Source organism: Emys orbicularis, chromosome 1 (assembly GCF_028017835.1).
Source record: "Emys orbicularis isolate rEmyOrb1 chromosome 1, rEmyOrb1.hap1, whole genome shotgun sequence".
NCBI lineage: Eukaryota > Metazoa > Chordata > Testudines > Emydidae > Emys > Emys orbicularis.
Window position 1 is genome coordinate 226858205 of NC_088683.1, and position 16210 is coordinate 226874414.

The 16210-nt window shown below is 43.8% G+C and overlaps 1 protein-coding gene across 1 annotated transcript in view; it reads left to right on the forward strand.

The window, feature by feature from the left end:
- RPS6KA3 (ribosomal protein S6 kinase A3) overlaps nt 1–16210 on the forward strand; it is a 138617-nt gene that overhangs the window by 64084 nt on the left and 58323 nt on the right. The window contains exons 6-7 of the mRNA XM_065423845.1: nt 757–836; nt 9184–9290. Of these exons, the coding sequence (XP_065279917.1) occupies nt 757–836; nt 9184–9290 (187 nt within the window). The remainder of the gene's footprint in view (nt 1–756; nt 837–9183; nt 9291–16210) is intronic.

Genomic DNA, 16210 nt, shown 5'->3' on the forward strand with positions numbered 1-16210 from the left:
TTTAAAATATTTTCCATCCCTAATTGATCTATAAAGACTAACGTGTACAAAAGTGTCTAGTCCCATTCCCATCAAAGTCAGTAGAAATGCTCTTATTGATTTCAGTGGCAACTCAGTTATTTAGAGGAAAGAGTGAAAATGACTCAGTTCAATATTCTGTTAACTGCACAGAGTAAACAAACTGCAAAAATGGAGAAATATATTTTCTGATCTTTCAGTTATAGCAATTTAAAGTTTTATTTGTAACAATAGTTGCTATAAAATATTCAGACAGAAGTGATTTTTTTTGTTCTTAAGTTGATAGTGCCCCTTTAATATCATTTCCTACAGTGTATTCTTCAGTGTTTTGTCCAGTCCTGTTTCCATGTGATTACTGTAATATATCTCCGTATTAGGTTGAATATCTCATAACACTAACATACATGATGTACGTTAAATGTATTGGCATGCTCACTTAAATCTAACTGTTTCATTATCAAGATTTGGAAAAGGAATGCTGACTAGCCAAGCTATGTTTTCAGTGGCATAAAGTTTATTGGTGATCTGCCTTTATTTTTTTCTTCTGACATGACACTGATTTGTTTAAAGGTAGAATTTATTTAATTCTTTTAAGTGACTATGTTTCAATCAAGGAGAGAGAAAGTCATTGTTTTGGTAATGGGAACAATGGTAAATTCTGGTAAACTTATTCTTTTGGTTGTTGGTAAAAGTACGAATTAGCTGCTTATTGAAATTGTTTTTAATGGGTCTTTTCAGCTTTTCAAACAGAAGGAAAGCTATACCTTATTTTGGATTTTCTCAGGGGAGGAGACTTGTTTACACGCTTATCCAAAGAGGTAAACAATTTTTTCACATTAAACATATGGTTAAACGTGGTCTTTCACTGATCTGTGTTGGGGAGGTATATCAGGAGAGTTTACCTTCATGTTCTTAATTATTAAAAATGTGGTTTTCATTAAACAGATCTTAGAAATAAAAATATATTTCTATCCATGCTCTTCAGGAGGTTTGGGGTTTTTTTAATTTTTGTTTGTTTAGCTTTGAAAGAGTGCTGTCATAAGAATGTTGTTAATTTGTTACTCCAGAGGTACACTCCAGCAATTAGATTTCCCATATTGCTCTTGTGCTTTCTCATATACCCGCCACCAACCTGTTTAAATAACTTGCCTCAAAAAGTATATAGAGCTATAGAAATATGCTTATACAGGGAGAATACCTGTTAGTTGCAGTAGTTTGAGTGTATTTATTGACATCTATATTTATGCTAAATGGATCTGTATTATTAATATTAGCCCCCCTCCCAAAAGTGCTGAGCATTTTGTAAACTTGAGGTGAGCAAGATTTGTAATCCTTATCCTAAGCTTTAAAAAAAATTCACACATTTTTAGCCCTTATGGTCATGAAGATAATTTTCCAAACAAGAGCCAAACTGATGTAGTGGTGTCTGTCTGACTACACTGCAATCAAGAGGTGTGATTGCAGCTTGTATAGGTAACCTTCAACAATGCAACTTCAACCCTGATGAAGCTTGGAAAGCCAAACGGAGTTCACAGAAAGTCACAAATAAACACCTTGTGAAAGATCCAACACAGAAGATCCCTGGCTTTGATCTCTCATGGGCAACCCTAAATCGTATCTGCACAAACCATGGTAGATGCGGCTACTTGCTACACAAATGGAAAATTAAAGACTCTCCAGTGTGCAGCTGTGGTCACCCAGAACACCATGGAACATATAACAACTTGATGCCCGATTCACAAATACGAAGGAGGCATCACAGCAGTACACTTTACTACTCCAGACTCAATTATCTGGCTTAGCCAGCTAAATGTAAAATTATAATTGTTGTTCTACATTTACATCAGTCATATGAAGAAGAAGAATCTAGCTTTGATCTAGATAGATCAATCTACAGGATATCAACAACCATGCCCAGTACCCAGGATATATACTCAGGAGGCTAGCCCTTGCTGCTACCCATGCTGCCACGGTTACACAGCTGTTGCCAATCGTATGCAGAAACATTGTTGTTATATTTATACCACAATCCCAAATCATGTTTCATGCCTTTCTGGTGGCCAAAAGTCCCAATTGTACCTACCATCTGCCAAACGTTTCATCTTCTACAAAAGAGTCTACGACAGTGGTTCTCAACCAGAGGTCCAGGGCTCCCAGCGGGGTCGTGAGTAGGTTTCAGGGGGTCCGCCAAGCAGGACCAGTGTTAAACTTTCTGGGGCCCAGGGCAGAAAGCTGAAGTTCCACTGCATGGGGCTGAAGCCTGGGGCCCTGAGCCCCGCCACTTCGGGCTGAAGCAGAAGCCTGAGCAGCTTAGCTTCGCTGTGTCCCCTATGGCATGGAGCCCTGGGCAATTGCCCGGCTTGCTACCTCCTAATGCTGGCCCTGGCTTTTATATGCAGAAAACCAGTTACTATGGCACAGGTGGGCCGTGGAGTTTTCAGAGCATGTTTGGGGGGCCTCAGAAAGAAAAAGGTTGAGAATCCCTGGTCTACAATACAGTTCCTGCAAGCTACTCTAGGTTCAGCTTGCTCCACTTACTTGGGCCCTTGGCTATATTTGAAAACTTTGAGCCTCTTTGTCCTCAATTTACATGCTCCTTGCTGGCATCTCAGTATATCACCTTCCTGCTAGTGACTTTTCCATCTTCAGCCACTCCACAGATACAGAAATTCTAAGGGTCTTGGTTAGTGTTTTCACTAGTATGGGAGCTGGCCCTATTTGGGATTTAAATCTGTTTCCCACAAATGTGTTGTGTGTCAAGTGGATCAAGTTATTCATTGAGATGTCCCAGAGAGGCTTAAGGCTCATTCCTGTAAGTTATTGGTGTATCTGCCTAACCTAATTTGTAGTACTGCCACATGACATTTTACTCATGATTTTATACAGTATTGTTCTTTTGATTTGCCATCTACCCAATATATTGGGGAGTAGGTCTGCAATTATGTTTTATTAGATCTCAGTCCTCATGACTATCCCCATGGCCATTGTGTGTGAAGTAGCATCTGCTCCAAAGGGGGTCTCAGCGCAATGCCCACTGATCAGACCAGATCAGTTACACCTTTCCCCAACTATCGCTGCTGCTGCGTGTCCTCCACAAGATCCAGCAGGAAAGTGCCATGGTTATTCTGATAGCCCCATTCTGGCCTGGCCTGTTCTGGTTTCCCCACTTCTCTGCATGTCAGCGAATCCCCCACTTCTGCTGCCAGCTTTCCCAGAAGTGTTCACGCAACATGTCAGCAGGATCAGGCATCCCCATATGCAAACACTTCACCTCCCAAGTTTGGTTTTTGTATGGGCATTTTCACTAGATTGGGATTGTTTGTCGGTAGTTCGAGACATCCTCTCGAGTAGCAGAAAAGATTCCATGAGGTGTTTCTATTAGGCCAAGTGGAAGCGTTCCACCTCCTGGGCCAGGCAGAGGGGTCTCGCCCCAGAGGACATACATTCCCCTTCTGTTAGACTACTTTCTGTCCCTGAAGACATCAGGGCTTGCACTCAATTCCATGAAAGTTCACCCCTCTGTGGAAGGACGTTCTGTGTTTACTCTCCCATTGACTACCAGGTTTGGGAAAGGCCTCTTTAGAACTTATCCACCCATTCAACCTATCACTCACCAATGGGACCTCAACCTCATCCTCTTGACGTTAATGAAATCGCCCTTCGAATCTCTGGCTTCATGTTCCCCGTCTCTTCTTTCCAGGCAGGTCACCTTCTTGGTAGCTATTACTTCCACGAGAAGGGTAGGAGAATTGGAGGCCATAATGGCTGACCCCCTTTTACCATGTTCCCTAAGGACAAAGTTTCCCTGCCTCTGCACCCCAAGTTTCTATTAAAGGCGGTATCCCATTTTCATTTCACTCAACCTATACACTTATATGCTTTCTTTCCAAAGCCTTACGCCTCGGTAGAGGAGTGGCACTTTCACTCCCTCAATGTCTGCAGACCCCTGGCCTTCCACCTGCAGAAGACAAGACCATTTAGGAAGTCCCCTAAACTGTTTATCGCTATAACTGAATGGATTAAAGGGCAGGCTATTTCCACATGGAGGATCTCTAAGTGGGTTTCAGGTTGCATTACGTTCTAACAGTTAGCCATTGCGGTGAGGGCTCATTCCACAAGAGCACATGTATCAACTACGGCTGCCCTGCATATGATGTACCACTTCCAGATATATGTAGGACAGCCACATTGAGTTCGGTACGTACCTTCGCCTCCTGTTACACCTAGTGCAAGACTCTGCAATGGATGCTTCGTTTGGCGCAGCTATCCTCCGTTCAACCATTCCATCATCTTCCTTGTATCCTCCGCCTACTTAGGTGGTACTTGTTAATCACTCTCCGTGGAATACAATACGAACCATCACTCGAAGAAGAGGAGGTTACTTGCCTGTAATTGGAGGTTCTTCAAGATGTGTAGTCCCTATCTGCATTCCAATCCCATCCACCTTCTCCTCTGCTAAGGATTTGTTCAGTTTGCGGTGGCGAAGGAACTGAGGGTGCAGTTGATCCACCTCACCCTTTCTAGCCTTGAACGAAACCAGGAAGCAGAGCAAGTGTGCATGCTCAGACCAATGGACACTACTACTTTCAAATTCTTTGGCTCCTGTTGCAAAATGGCTGATGTTGGTATGGTGGGTCCTGCGCTTTTCTTGGCAGGGGGGCTAAATGCCACTCCTTGCCCCTGCTAGTGGCCCAGGAAGGTGGTAGAGGAGGGAAGGGGTCTGGGTTTGCTCCTCACTCTGAGCCCCAGCCCCTGTCAACCCCTGTGGGTTTCTTACCCTCTTCCCTCTTGGATAGAGTTATCCTTGACGCTGGGGAAGGGAGTCTCCCTGCCCTGCTGGGGCAGGGTCTCCCTTACTTCAGTTCTCTGGTCTTTTGGTTGTCAGCAACACATCTCCAAACTCCAGTCCTCTCTCCTTCCTCGCACCACCCTGTCTGCCTGAAGCAGGGTTTTTTTTATTAGGTTACTGGCAGGCCCTTAATTGACTACAGGTGCTCCAATTAACCTGTAGCAACCCTCCCTAGTCTACAGGGAACCACGCCTTAATTAGCCTAGGGCTTATATATCTCCCCTCTACCACTCTCCCACTGCTCCCTGGCCCTGCTGTATCACATATTCGCTTCCCTTCTCTCCCCCCCCAGTCCTCCCTTAACACCACGGGGTTGGGCTACTTGGGACGAGAGACAGTGTTGTAGTGACAGGACGTCCGCGTTGCTGTGTTGGCTTCTGGCTCTGTGCTATATCCGGAAGTGGAAAGATTGTAGAGATAGGAACCATCTAGTCACTCATGCATTCCTCTCCTTGTTTGTGTGTATCCATTGGAGTGGGGCGTGGTCCGTAACAAGGGTGAACCGCTGCCCAAGTAGGTAGTACCGTTAAAATCTCCATGGCCCATTTAACTGCTAGGCATTCCTTTTCTACTACGGCATATTGTTGCTCCCTGGGCAGGAGCTTCTGGCTGAGGAAGGAATCCCCCACCATCTGTGAAAGGACAGCCCCAAGTCCTACATCCAACGCGTCTGTAGGATGAATTCCTTCTTGAAATATGGGGCTATGAGCACTGGATGACTGCAAAGGGCTGTCCTCAGGTCTGTGAAAGCTTCTTCTGCTGCCTCAGTCCACTTAACTATCTCCGGGCCCCGAGCTCTTATCAGGTCCGTCAGAGGCACTGCCCTCGTGGCGAAATGAGGGATGAACCGACGATAGTACCCCACTATCCCTAAGAATGCTGACTTGCTTCTTGCGGGTCAGGTGGGGCCATTCCTGTATTGCTTCCACTTTGTTCCATTGGGGTTTCACCAGGTCCCTTCCGACTACATACCTGAGGTATCTGGCCTCGGCTAGCCCTATTGCACATTTGGATGGGTTAGCGATGAGGCTGGCCTGTCAAAGAGCATCTAATACCGCATCCACTTTCCCCAGGTGTGTCTCCCAGTCAGGGCTATGGATTACCACATTGTCTAAATAGGTGGCAGCATACTTGGTATGAGGTCAAAGTAATCTGTCCATCAATCATTGGAAAGTCACGGGGGCCCCATGGAGCCCGAAAGGGAGGATGATATATTGGAAGAGGCTGTCAGGTGTCGAGAAAGTGTTTTTTTCCTTGGCATCCTCAGCCAGGAGGATCTGCCAGTAGCCTTTTGTTAAGTCCAAGGCGGTCAGGTATCGGGCCTTGCCTAACTGATCCACCAGCTCATCGATGCATGGTATCGGGTAGGCATCGAATTGGGATACCTTGTTTAACTTCCAGAAATCATTACAAAACCTCAGGGTGCCGTCAGGCTTGGGGACCAAGACAATAGGGCTGGACCACTGGCTGTGGGATTCCTCAATAACCCCGAGTTCCAGCATCTTCCTTACTTCCGCCCTAATTTCTTCTCTTTTTGCCTCTGGCATGTGATATGGTTTTATGGACACCCTTGCTCTGGGACAGGTGACGGTGTGGTGTTGGATCAGCGTCGTATGGCCTGGTTGTGTGGAGAACACGTCTTGGTTCTGCTGGATCATCTCGACGACCTCCATTCGTTGTTCTGGGGCTAGTTTGGGGGATATCCTTCCCTGCCCTTGTGGGCCATCTGCCTGGGATGGAACCAGCAGGACAGCCAGGCACGTCTCCCGATCGAGCCAGGGTTTCAGTAAGTTGACGTGGTAGATCTGCTCTGGCCTTCGGTGATCTGGCTGCTTCACCTTATAATTCACCTCCCCAACTGCTTCCACGATCTCAGAGAGTCCACGGCAGCTGGCCAGGAGCTTGCTTTCTGTTGTTGGTACCAGCATCAGCACCCGTTCTCCTGGTTGAAATTTCTGTGTTTTTTCCCGACAGTTGTGCTTTCTCCAAATGCTTTTGTACTATGGGGGTCACTTGAGCTATTCGTTCTCTCATCTGGGTCACGTGTGCGATGACGTTCTTCCCCGGGTTGGGTTGTTCCTCCCATTCCTCCTTTGTGATGTCTAATATGCCACGTGAGTGGCGTCCGTACAGTAGCTTGAAGGGGTAGAATCCAGTAGATGCCTGGGGAACTTTTCGTATCGCAAACATCAGGTACGGTAGGAGGGTATCCCAGTCTTTTCCGTCTTGGGCCACCACCTTTCAGATCATGCTCTTGAGAGTGTGGTTAAATTGCTTGACCAGACCATCTGTTTGGGGATGATAGACTGAGGTCCGCAAGGTTTGGATGTGAAGCCGGGTACATAAGTCTTTCATCACTCTCGAAATGAAGGGAGTCCCTTGGTCTGTCAGGATCTCCTTAGGGATGCCTACCCTAGCAAAAACCTGGATCAGTTCTTCTGCCATCGCCTTGGACGTGGGGTTTCTTAGAGGAATGGCTTCTGGGTACCGTGTAGCGTAGTCCAGGATGACGAGTATGCTTCGGTGGCCCCGGGCCGATCTTTCTAGTGGGCCTGCTAGATCCATGGCTATCCTTTCAAAAGGGACTTCAGTTACAGGCAAGGGTACCAATGGGGCCCTTAACTGAGGTCGAGGGCTATGCAATTGGCACTCTGGGCAGGAGGTGCAATAGCGCTGGACTTCTGACCGTACCCCCAGCCAGTAGAACCTCCTTAGGACTCTATCCAGGGTCTAATCTGCTCCTAAATGTCCCCCAAATAGATGATTGGGAGCTAACTCTAATACGGAGAAGAGCTGTTCTACTACCTTCCCCCATTGGCACTATCCAGTACAACAGATCCTGTTTTATTATATAGTATGGCCGTAGGCCTTTGGTTTTCCCTTCTACTGGCACGCCATTAACTTCTTCTACCTCCTCTCTCACGTTTGCATAGAGTGGGTCATAGGCTTGATTGCGTGTGGGCCAATCTGGTCTGATTCTATTGGATCGGTCTCCCCTCCTTCCCTTGGGGTACTTCCGCTCGTGCTGGTGGCCGTCTCTGGGTCTCCCTTCCTCTGGTTCTCTGGTCTTTCAATTGTCAGCAACATACCTCCAAACTCCAGTACTCTCTCCTTCCTAGCACTAGACATGATTATCCTACACATTTTGAGAATGGTTTGCTGCTGAAAGCATTCTGTTTCAACACAGGAGAGAGGTCATCATTTTATATAATCCAGTTTCTCTTGTGCCCGCTACAGAAGATATTTATGAAGGCCCTGAATCAGCAAGTTACTTAAGCACATGCTTAACTTTGAGCAAGAGTAATTCCACAGCTGTCATTTGGATTAGTCACATGCTTAAAGCTAGCCATGTGTTTAAGTAGTGTGTTGAATTGTGGCCTTAGGATGTGGCTTAACTCTCATTAAAGTCAAAAGAAAGACTCCATTGACATCAGGGGGAGTTAGATTGGACCATTATTAGACTTTTTTTTTTAAAACCATGTCCTTTAATTCCTCAGAAACTTGGTCAAACACTGCTCTCAGTCATCCATGTAAACCCATGGCCTATTGCTTTTAGGGTAATGGCAGGGAGGCAGGGCTCAAAAGTGGACTTTGTAATTCCTCCTCCTACGGCCAGTAGAGACTGAGCGCACAGTTGATATGATGCCAGTAGTGTAGGGAAGGAATACACGTTGCACCTGCCTTCTGCTCCATTACATAATGTATGGGCATGTAATTTGGAGAGCCCATATCAGAGTTAGTCATATACTATTTATTGCATTAACTATTCTAAAAAGTTGCCATTTTCCCATGAATAATTTATTTGACAGACCAGTTTCTCTGGTAACTGACCAGCTGTAGTCCACAGCACAAGCTTTTAGAAAAGTGGAAAAAATAAAGAGAGTACACAAATCCAAGAGTTCGTACCCACTCCACATGCACATGCCAGCAATGTAAAAAAGACAGCCCTAGCCCTTAAGAGACGTGATTGATTATACAGGAGACTAAGAGACAAGGTGGGTGAGGTAATATCTTTAATTAGATCAACTTGTGTTGGTGAGAGAGACAAACTTTCGAGCTTACGCAGAGCTTTTCTTCAGGTCACAGAGATATGTGTAAGCTCAAAAGCTTCTCTCTCACCAACAGAATGAATGCTTCTCTCTCACCAACAGAATGGTCCAATGAAAGATATTATCTCACCCACTTTGTCTCTAATATCCTAGGACCAGCATGGCTACAACAACAATGCACATATACAAATGGCTCATTCAGTTGATGTTCTTGTGGTTTTTCACTAGCATGGAGGATTTTAAAAAAATCTTATTTTGCTTTTTCAGGTGATGTTCACAGAAGAAGATGTCAAATTCTACTTGGCTGAATTAGCACTTGCTTTAGACCACCTACATAGTCTTGGAATAATATACAGGGATCTAAAACCAGAGAAGTAAGAATCCACTGTAGTAAATGCAATGTATGAATTAGTTAATATTTTATATAGCAGTTCAACAGTGTAATAATAATGCTTAGCATTATCTTTATAACTATTAGCCATTTAAAATTTGTGACTATATAAGCTTACCAGTGAAAGTTGCTTTTAAAAAAAGTGTGATAGTGTTTCCAGTAGAAAAAAAGCAACTGCCACAAGGTTGGTATGCCAGATATTGGGCACTCCCTGACAGCTGCACTTCCGTGAGAAAAGAAATATTGAAATATACATAGCCCATGATTTCCAGGTACTTTAAAAAGGAGAATGGAGCATAGCATACTCTTGATCACACAGTCAATATGCAGAGTGGCCTTGATTTGTTGTAGTGTGTCCATCAGATGTTTGTTTGTTCAATATTGCAGCCTTTATTGTACGAAACAGATTTTTTCAAAGAAGGGCTGAAGTTTTAAAAAAATGTATAATACAAGATTTAAGGTTACATTTGAGCCTATATGTTTTTACAAAACCCATTTGAAAACTAACTGTGGTAAAAAAAAAAATTGTCCATGTCTAGTTTTCAATATAAATTGCAGTGAGGTGGAAAATGGAGTTCATGATTTAAAGCAATATTGTCAAGTCCAGTAATTTTAAAATAGAAATTTTGACCTATCTTAAACTGAGTGAGTGACTCAGTCTACAGCTTAATGGGTTTCTGTTTGTCATGCTGAACCTGCATGAGTGACCACTGAAATTGTAAGGTTTTGGAATGCCAGTTCAGATGTCCATCTCAATAACCCAGTCATCCTTGCCTCACTCAGAGATGAACACAAGTGACTGAATTCCTTCTCTTGTTTCCATATCCTTCCTTAGTTCAGTTTTCCCAGTTATCTAGGTCTTCGGGGGAGAGAGTGTGTTTGTGTGGTGGGGGTTAATACTAAAGAAAAATGGAGGAGGCAAAGAGGAAAACAGTTGTTCCCCTTGGGAACTGCAGTCTGGATTCTCTGAGTCTTTCTGCTCTCAATGCTAGATTTTTGAGCTATCATCTGGAGAGGTGTCTAAATGGGAATAAAACTCTCATCAGTGCTTCATCTGACAGAAAGTTCATTCTGCCTCAAGGGCTTTAGGCCAGATAAGACGCAATTATGCTAAAAGTGTTACTACCTTGGGTGATCTTACCCTTATTCCTTGAGCTCTGTCTGATTTGCAAATGATTTTGTAGCAGCCAGATCCCAGAAGAATGTGCCTGCCCCTGTTTCTGTAAAGTGCAAGAAGCCAGTTGCAGTTAAAATGGGGGGGCGGGGGAGAGGCCATGGTTAAGACTCCTTCTCTTTATACATAAACCTACAGCTCCCACCTATAAGATGGCTTTAGTTGTTAAAAGCCATATCGTCGGACCAAATCTAGAAACACGGTGCTGTAAGTACCCACTCCCTGTGCTCTAAATCTTATCCCTCTGATTCTAGTGGGCTTGGATACAAATAACACAGATTTCTCATGATGGGATGTGACTGCTTTATGAAGAGGTCCCAGATCAGACCCACTAATTTACTTTAGAAGACTAATCTGTTCTCTGCAGGAATAGTACAGAATAGCTGCACCTTATCCTCCTACCACAGGAATGTCCTCCATATTAACTTTGAGGAAAGTGAGCTGGATAACATTATCCCACTTCATCCAATGGTGCAAACATTGATTTATACCTGTTCTGTCCCAGTATTCACTTTATCTTGCTAATTCTTGCCAGCAGTATAAGCTCTCAATAGACAAAGCTTAATTCTGGGCCATTGGGGGAGGGATAGCTCAGTGGTTTGAGCATTGGCCTGCTAAACCCAGGGTTGTCAGTTCAATCCTTGAGGGGGCCATTTAGGGAACTGGGGTAAAAATCTGTCTGGGGATTGGTCCTGCTTTGAGCAGGGGGTTGGACTAGATGATCTCCTGAGGTCCCTTCCAACCCTGATATTCTGTGATTCTATGATTCTATGATTGTTCCCAAAGTTGATCTAGCATTTGTTTATTGTTCAGGAAGTAATTTTTTTCCTATCCTGAAAGATTCCTTGCAAAACTAAAGAGATGTATTTTTTTTTATTTTTCCTATCCACATCTGACTCTATAGTCATTCCTTCTGCTTAGCTAGAGTCCTGGTTTCTATATCTTACTGAACGTAATACTCTTCCAGAGAACCCTCCCTTCAGAGTTCTTAAAATCATGTCCTGCAAGTCTTGATATCTTCTAAATAATTCTGATACCTAAGAGGATTCCATCCATTTTCCCACCATAGCTGTTGGTGTCCTCATACTGGCTTCCTGAGCCTTCTAGCTAAAGTCCTAGAGAAGGAGGGAAAAACTCTGCTAAATATAGTTTTATGGCTCTTTCTTACTTCAGGGACAAACTTTCTGGGGAGTTTTTTAATCGGGTTCTTAGGGACTAAACAAGAATGAGAACTATGTGCTTTCCGCTTAATAAAATCCTCAAGTCTCCATCTCTGACATAACTTCAGATTATGCACTGTTTTCTATAAACTGATCAGAAAATAAAATTATTAATCCTGTAGCAGAAGAGGCATGACAGCAAGAGGTAGGGGACAGGAAGCCCAGTTCCCATTTCTCCAAGACCTATGACTGTGTGGAGAACCTGAAAAGTCTACAGATTAGGAGTCATCCTTTTTATTTAAAGCACATATGGACAAGTGTCACAAGTGGTTAAGATACCCATGTAATCCACAAAGAAGATGGCTATCCCTTCTCAGCGTCTGTTACTTTGTTATACTTTTTCACTGCTGCTGGCAAGAGAGACAGTAGTTCTAAAGACTGTTCAGCACCTTCTGGCAACAGGTGCCAAGACTTGTGCACTCACATAAGCAATGCTGGGTTAGTTATTCCATTTATTTCATTGTGAGCAATGACTCCAAGGAAGAGTGGCATATTCTGAACCTCATATATAGTTCAAGATGGAATCCCACCCAGTCAGTGATCCTTCCCATAGCCCTGAAAAACGCTCTGACTTCTATTGACATGCTGAACGTCTAGCTGTATATCCCCATTACTTCTTGGAACTAATGGTACTTTCATTTTTACTTCAGAAGAGTTGACCTCCGATATTTTGCTCTCCACATCAGTCTTTTCTCTGTGCCAGAAGTCTTTAAGAAGCCATTGGTTGTAATGACAGCACACCTGTGGAAGCATAGACTAGCAGTTCATATCTACATAGATTTTGTCTAGACCAGGACATTTAAAGAATAAATATTTTCCTGCTTTTATTGAAAAGGTTAGCCTGCCTCCAGGTCCAATATCTAGACACATCTTGATAGAATCATCCTGTTAGAGGAAAGTCAAGCAAACTACCTTGGTTCAAATCTCCAATACTGTCTGCTTCTCCTGGGAATAGATGCAGCTAGTTGGACCCTGTCTTGAAGTGATACATTAGCCTCACTTCCACTTCTGGACTCTCAAGATTAAATCAGGAACAGCTGCAGTTAATCATACTTGGACCCAGACTAATTAATAAGTAGTCATCTTAAGGTCAGAGTTTAATGCTCCCGTCTCCCTAAAAGGAACTTGCCTAGGCAAATTCTGATGAGTGGTTTTGACCAGAGATGTGAATCTTTCCAGTTAGGAACATGTGGCTGGGGGGAGGGCAGGATAGAGGATGGTACTCTTATTTTGGAGCCTCTAGATCAGGGGTAGACAACCTATGGCACGTGTGCCGAAGGCGGCACGCGAGCTGATTTTCAGTGGCACTCTCACTGTCCGGGTCCTGGACATTGGTCCGGGGGCTCTGAATTTTAATTTAATTTTAAATGAAGCTTCTTAAACATTTTAAAAACCTTATTTACTTTACATACAACAATAGTTTAGTTATATAATTTAGACTTATAAAAAGAGACCTTCTAAAAACATTAAAATGTATGACTGGCACGCGAAACCTTAAATTAGTGTGAATAAATAAAGACTCGGCACACCACTTCTGAAAGGTTGCCGACCCCTGCTCTAGATGCTAGTAAAATAACAAAATAATAAGTTGGTCTAATGGAAGTGGTCTCACTTAGAATCCAGCTCCATTAAATGTTTAAAAGATTAGAGCTTATTGAAGTCTTTGTTTCCCCTGTGGGGAATTCTGCCAGGAAAGATGTCCTACTCTGGACAGACAACTTCATTGTTGTAGTTTATTTGAGTCAGCAAACCAAGTGTTCCTGGAGTCCCTCCTGCTATTTCACTGGACATAAAGAAATCTGGTGGCAATTGAAACCCATTGCTTTGCAGGAAATGTAAATCAGTTTGCAAGTGGCCTAAGCCAGGTATGATGTCCTTTTGAAGAGTATGGAATCTCTTCCTTTATATGTTCCAGGACATAGAGGCTACATGGTGACTCCCATCCTTGTTCACATTCTTCAGGTTGGTTTGGACTTTCAGGTTGGACTTTCCATACATTTCACGAGGCAGCAAATCTTGGCCCTCACAGAATACCCATTTATTATGGGTTTGCAGCTCCTTACAAAAACTACTTTCAGATACAGCTATGGATTAAACCTCTCATTAGACCCTTTATTTGTACCTGTCAGTTTAATCCGGGCTGGCAAACTCTCCGTAGTTGGCCACTCCAGCATATCAAATTCTATAAACTATGTTTCCTAAAGACAAGGTGGCTCTTCACTCTCTGCCCTTTTTTGTTTATAGGTGTCCTACCACTTTTCATCAAAATCAAGTGGTGGTTCCCCCTCTTTTTCTGCCATTGTTATGGAGAATTGCCTTCATTCCCTGGATGTCAGGAGGGCCTTGAATTTCCATATCAGTAGGACCCAGGATTTGAGGGTCAGTGAATGCTTTTGTTTTTTGTGTAGGTTCTAAGAAGGGTCACAATACTTATAGAAATGATTAGTCAGATGGATCAGAACATGTTTCTGATGCATATGTTTTACAAGAGCCCACCTGCGGACACATTCATGTATAGTGAATTCCTTATGGGATGCATTCACTTAGACACATTCAGGCAATGAGGGCAAAATTTGCATATGACACACAATTATTGAGGCAAATCCAAAGAAGACACTGCAGAACTTCAGAAGCTATGTGAATGGTCAACATGACGAAAAATTGAATTCAGTGTCAATAAATGCAAATAATGCACATAGCATGGAAAGCTTAGCACTACTTATATACCTTACAGGGTTCTAAATTAACAGTATCAATTGAAGACAAAGTATCTGGTCATCTTTGTGGACAGCTCAGTGAAAACCTCTGCTCAATGAGCAACTGCAGTTAAAAAAGCAAATCACATTAGGATGCATAAGGAGTGGGATGGAGAGTAATACAGAAAATATTACAACGCTAATATATAAATCAGTGATTATTCTCATCTGGATAACTGTGTTTAGTACTGGTCACTCCATCTCAAAAAGACTATTACAGAATTATGGGGTTCAGAGAAAGGCAACAAGAATGAGTTAGGGAAATGGAAAAAACTTTCATGAAAAGAAATTGAAAAGAGCGGGATTGTTTACCTGAGAAAAGAGACATGTAATAAGGAGAAAGAAGTGGTTCGGGACTATTTAGAAAAACTGGACGTGCACAAGTCCATGGGGCCGGATGCACTGCATCCGAGGGTGCTAAAGGAGTTGGCGGATGAGATTGCAGAGCCATTAGCCATTATTTTTGAAAACTCATGGCGATCAGGGGTGGTCCCGGATGACTGGAAAAAGGCTAATGTAGTGCCCATCTTTAAAAAAGGGAAGAAGGAGGATCCGGGGAACTACAGGCCAGTCAGCCTCACCTCAGTCCCTGGAAAAATCATGGAGCAGGTCCTCAAGGAATCAATTATGAAACACTTAGAGGAGAGGAAAGTGATCAGGAACAGTCAGCATGGATTCACCAAGGGGAAGTCGTGCCTGACTAACCTAATTGCCTTCTATGATGAGATAACTGGCTCTGTGGATGAGGGGAAAGCAGTGGATGTGTTATTCCTTGACTTTAGCAAAGCTTTTGATACAGTCTCCCACAGTATTCTTGTTGGCAAGTTAAAGAAGTATGGGCTGGATGAATGGACTATAAGATGGATAGAAAGCTGGCTAGATTGTCGGGCTCAATGGGTAGTGATCAATGGCTCCATGTCTAGTTGGCAGCCGGTTTCAAGTGGAGTGCCCCAAGGGTTGGTCCTGGGGCCGGTTTTGTTTAATATCTTTATTAATGATCTGGAGGATGGTGTGGACTGCACTCTCAGCAAGTTTGCCGATGACACTAAACTAGGAGGCGTGGTAGATACACTAGAGGGTAGGGATCGGATACAGAGGGACCTAGACAAATTAGAGGATTGGGCCAAAAGAAACCTGATGAGGTTCAACAAGGACAAGTGCAGAGTCTTGCACCTAGGACGGAAGAATCCTATGCACTGCTACAGACTAGGGACCGAGTGGCTAGGTAGCAGTTCTGCAGAAAAGGACCTAGGGGTCACAGTGGACGAGAAGCTGGATATGAGTCAACAGTGTGTTCTTGTTGCCAAGAAGGCTAACAGCATTTTGGGCTGTATAAGTAGGGGCATTGCCAGCAGATCGAGGGACGTGATCGTTCCCCTTTATTCGACATTGGTGAGGCCTCATCTGGAGTACTGTGTCCAGTTTTGGGCCCCACACTACAAGAAGGATGTGGAAAAATTGGAAAGAGTCCAGCGGAGGGCAACAAAAATAATTAGGGGTCTGGAGCGCATGACTTATGAGGAGAGGCTGAGGGAACTGGGATTGTTTAGTCTCCAGAAGAGAAGAATGAGGGGGGATTTGATAGCAGCCTTCAGCTACCTGAAGGGGGGTTCCAAAGAGGATGGAACTCGGCTGTTCTCAATGGTTGCAGATGACAGAACAAGGAGCAATGGTCTCAAGTTGCAGTGCGGGAGGTCTAGGTTGGATATTAGGAAACACTATTTCACTAGGAGGGTGGTGAAGCACTGGAATG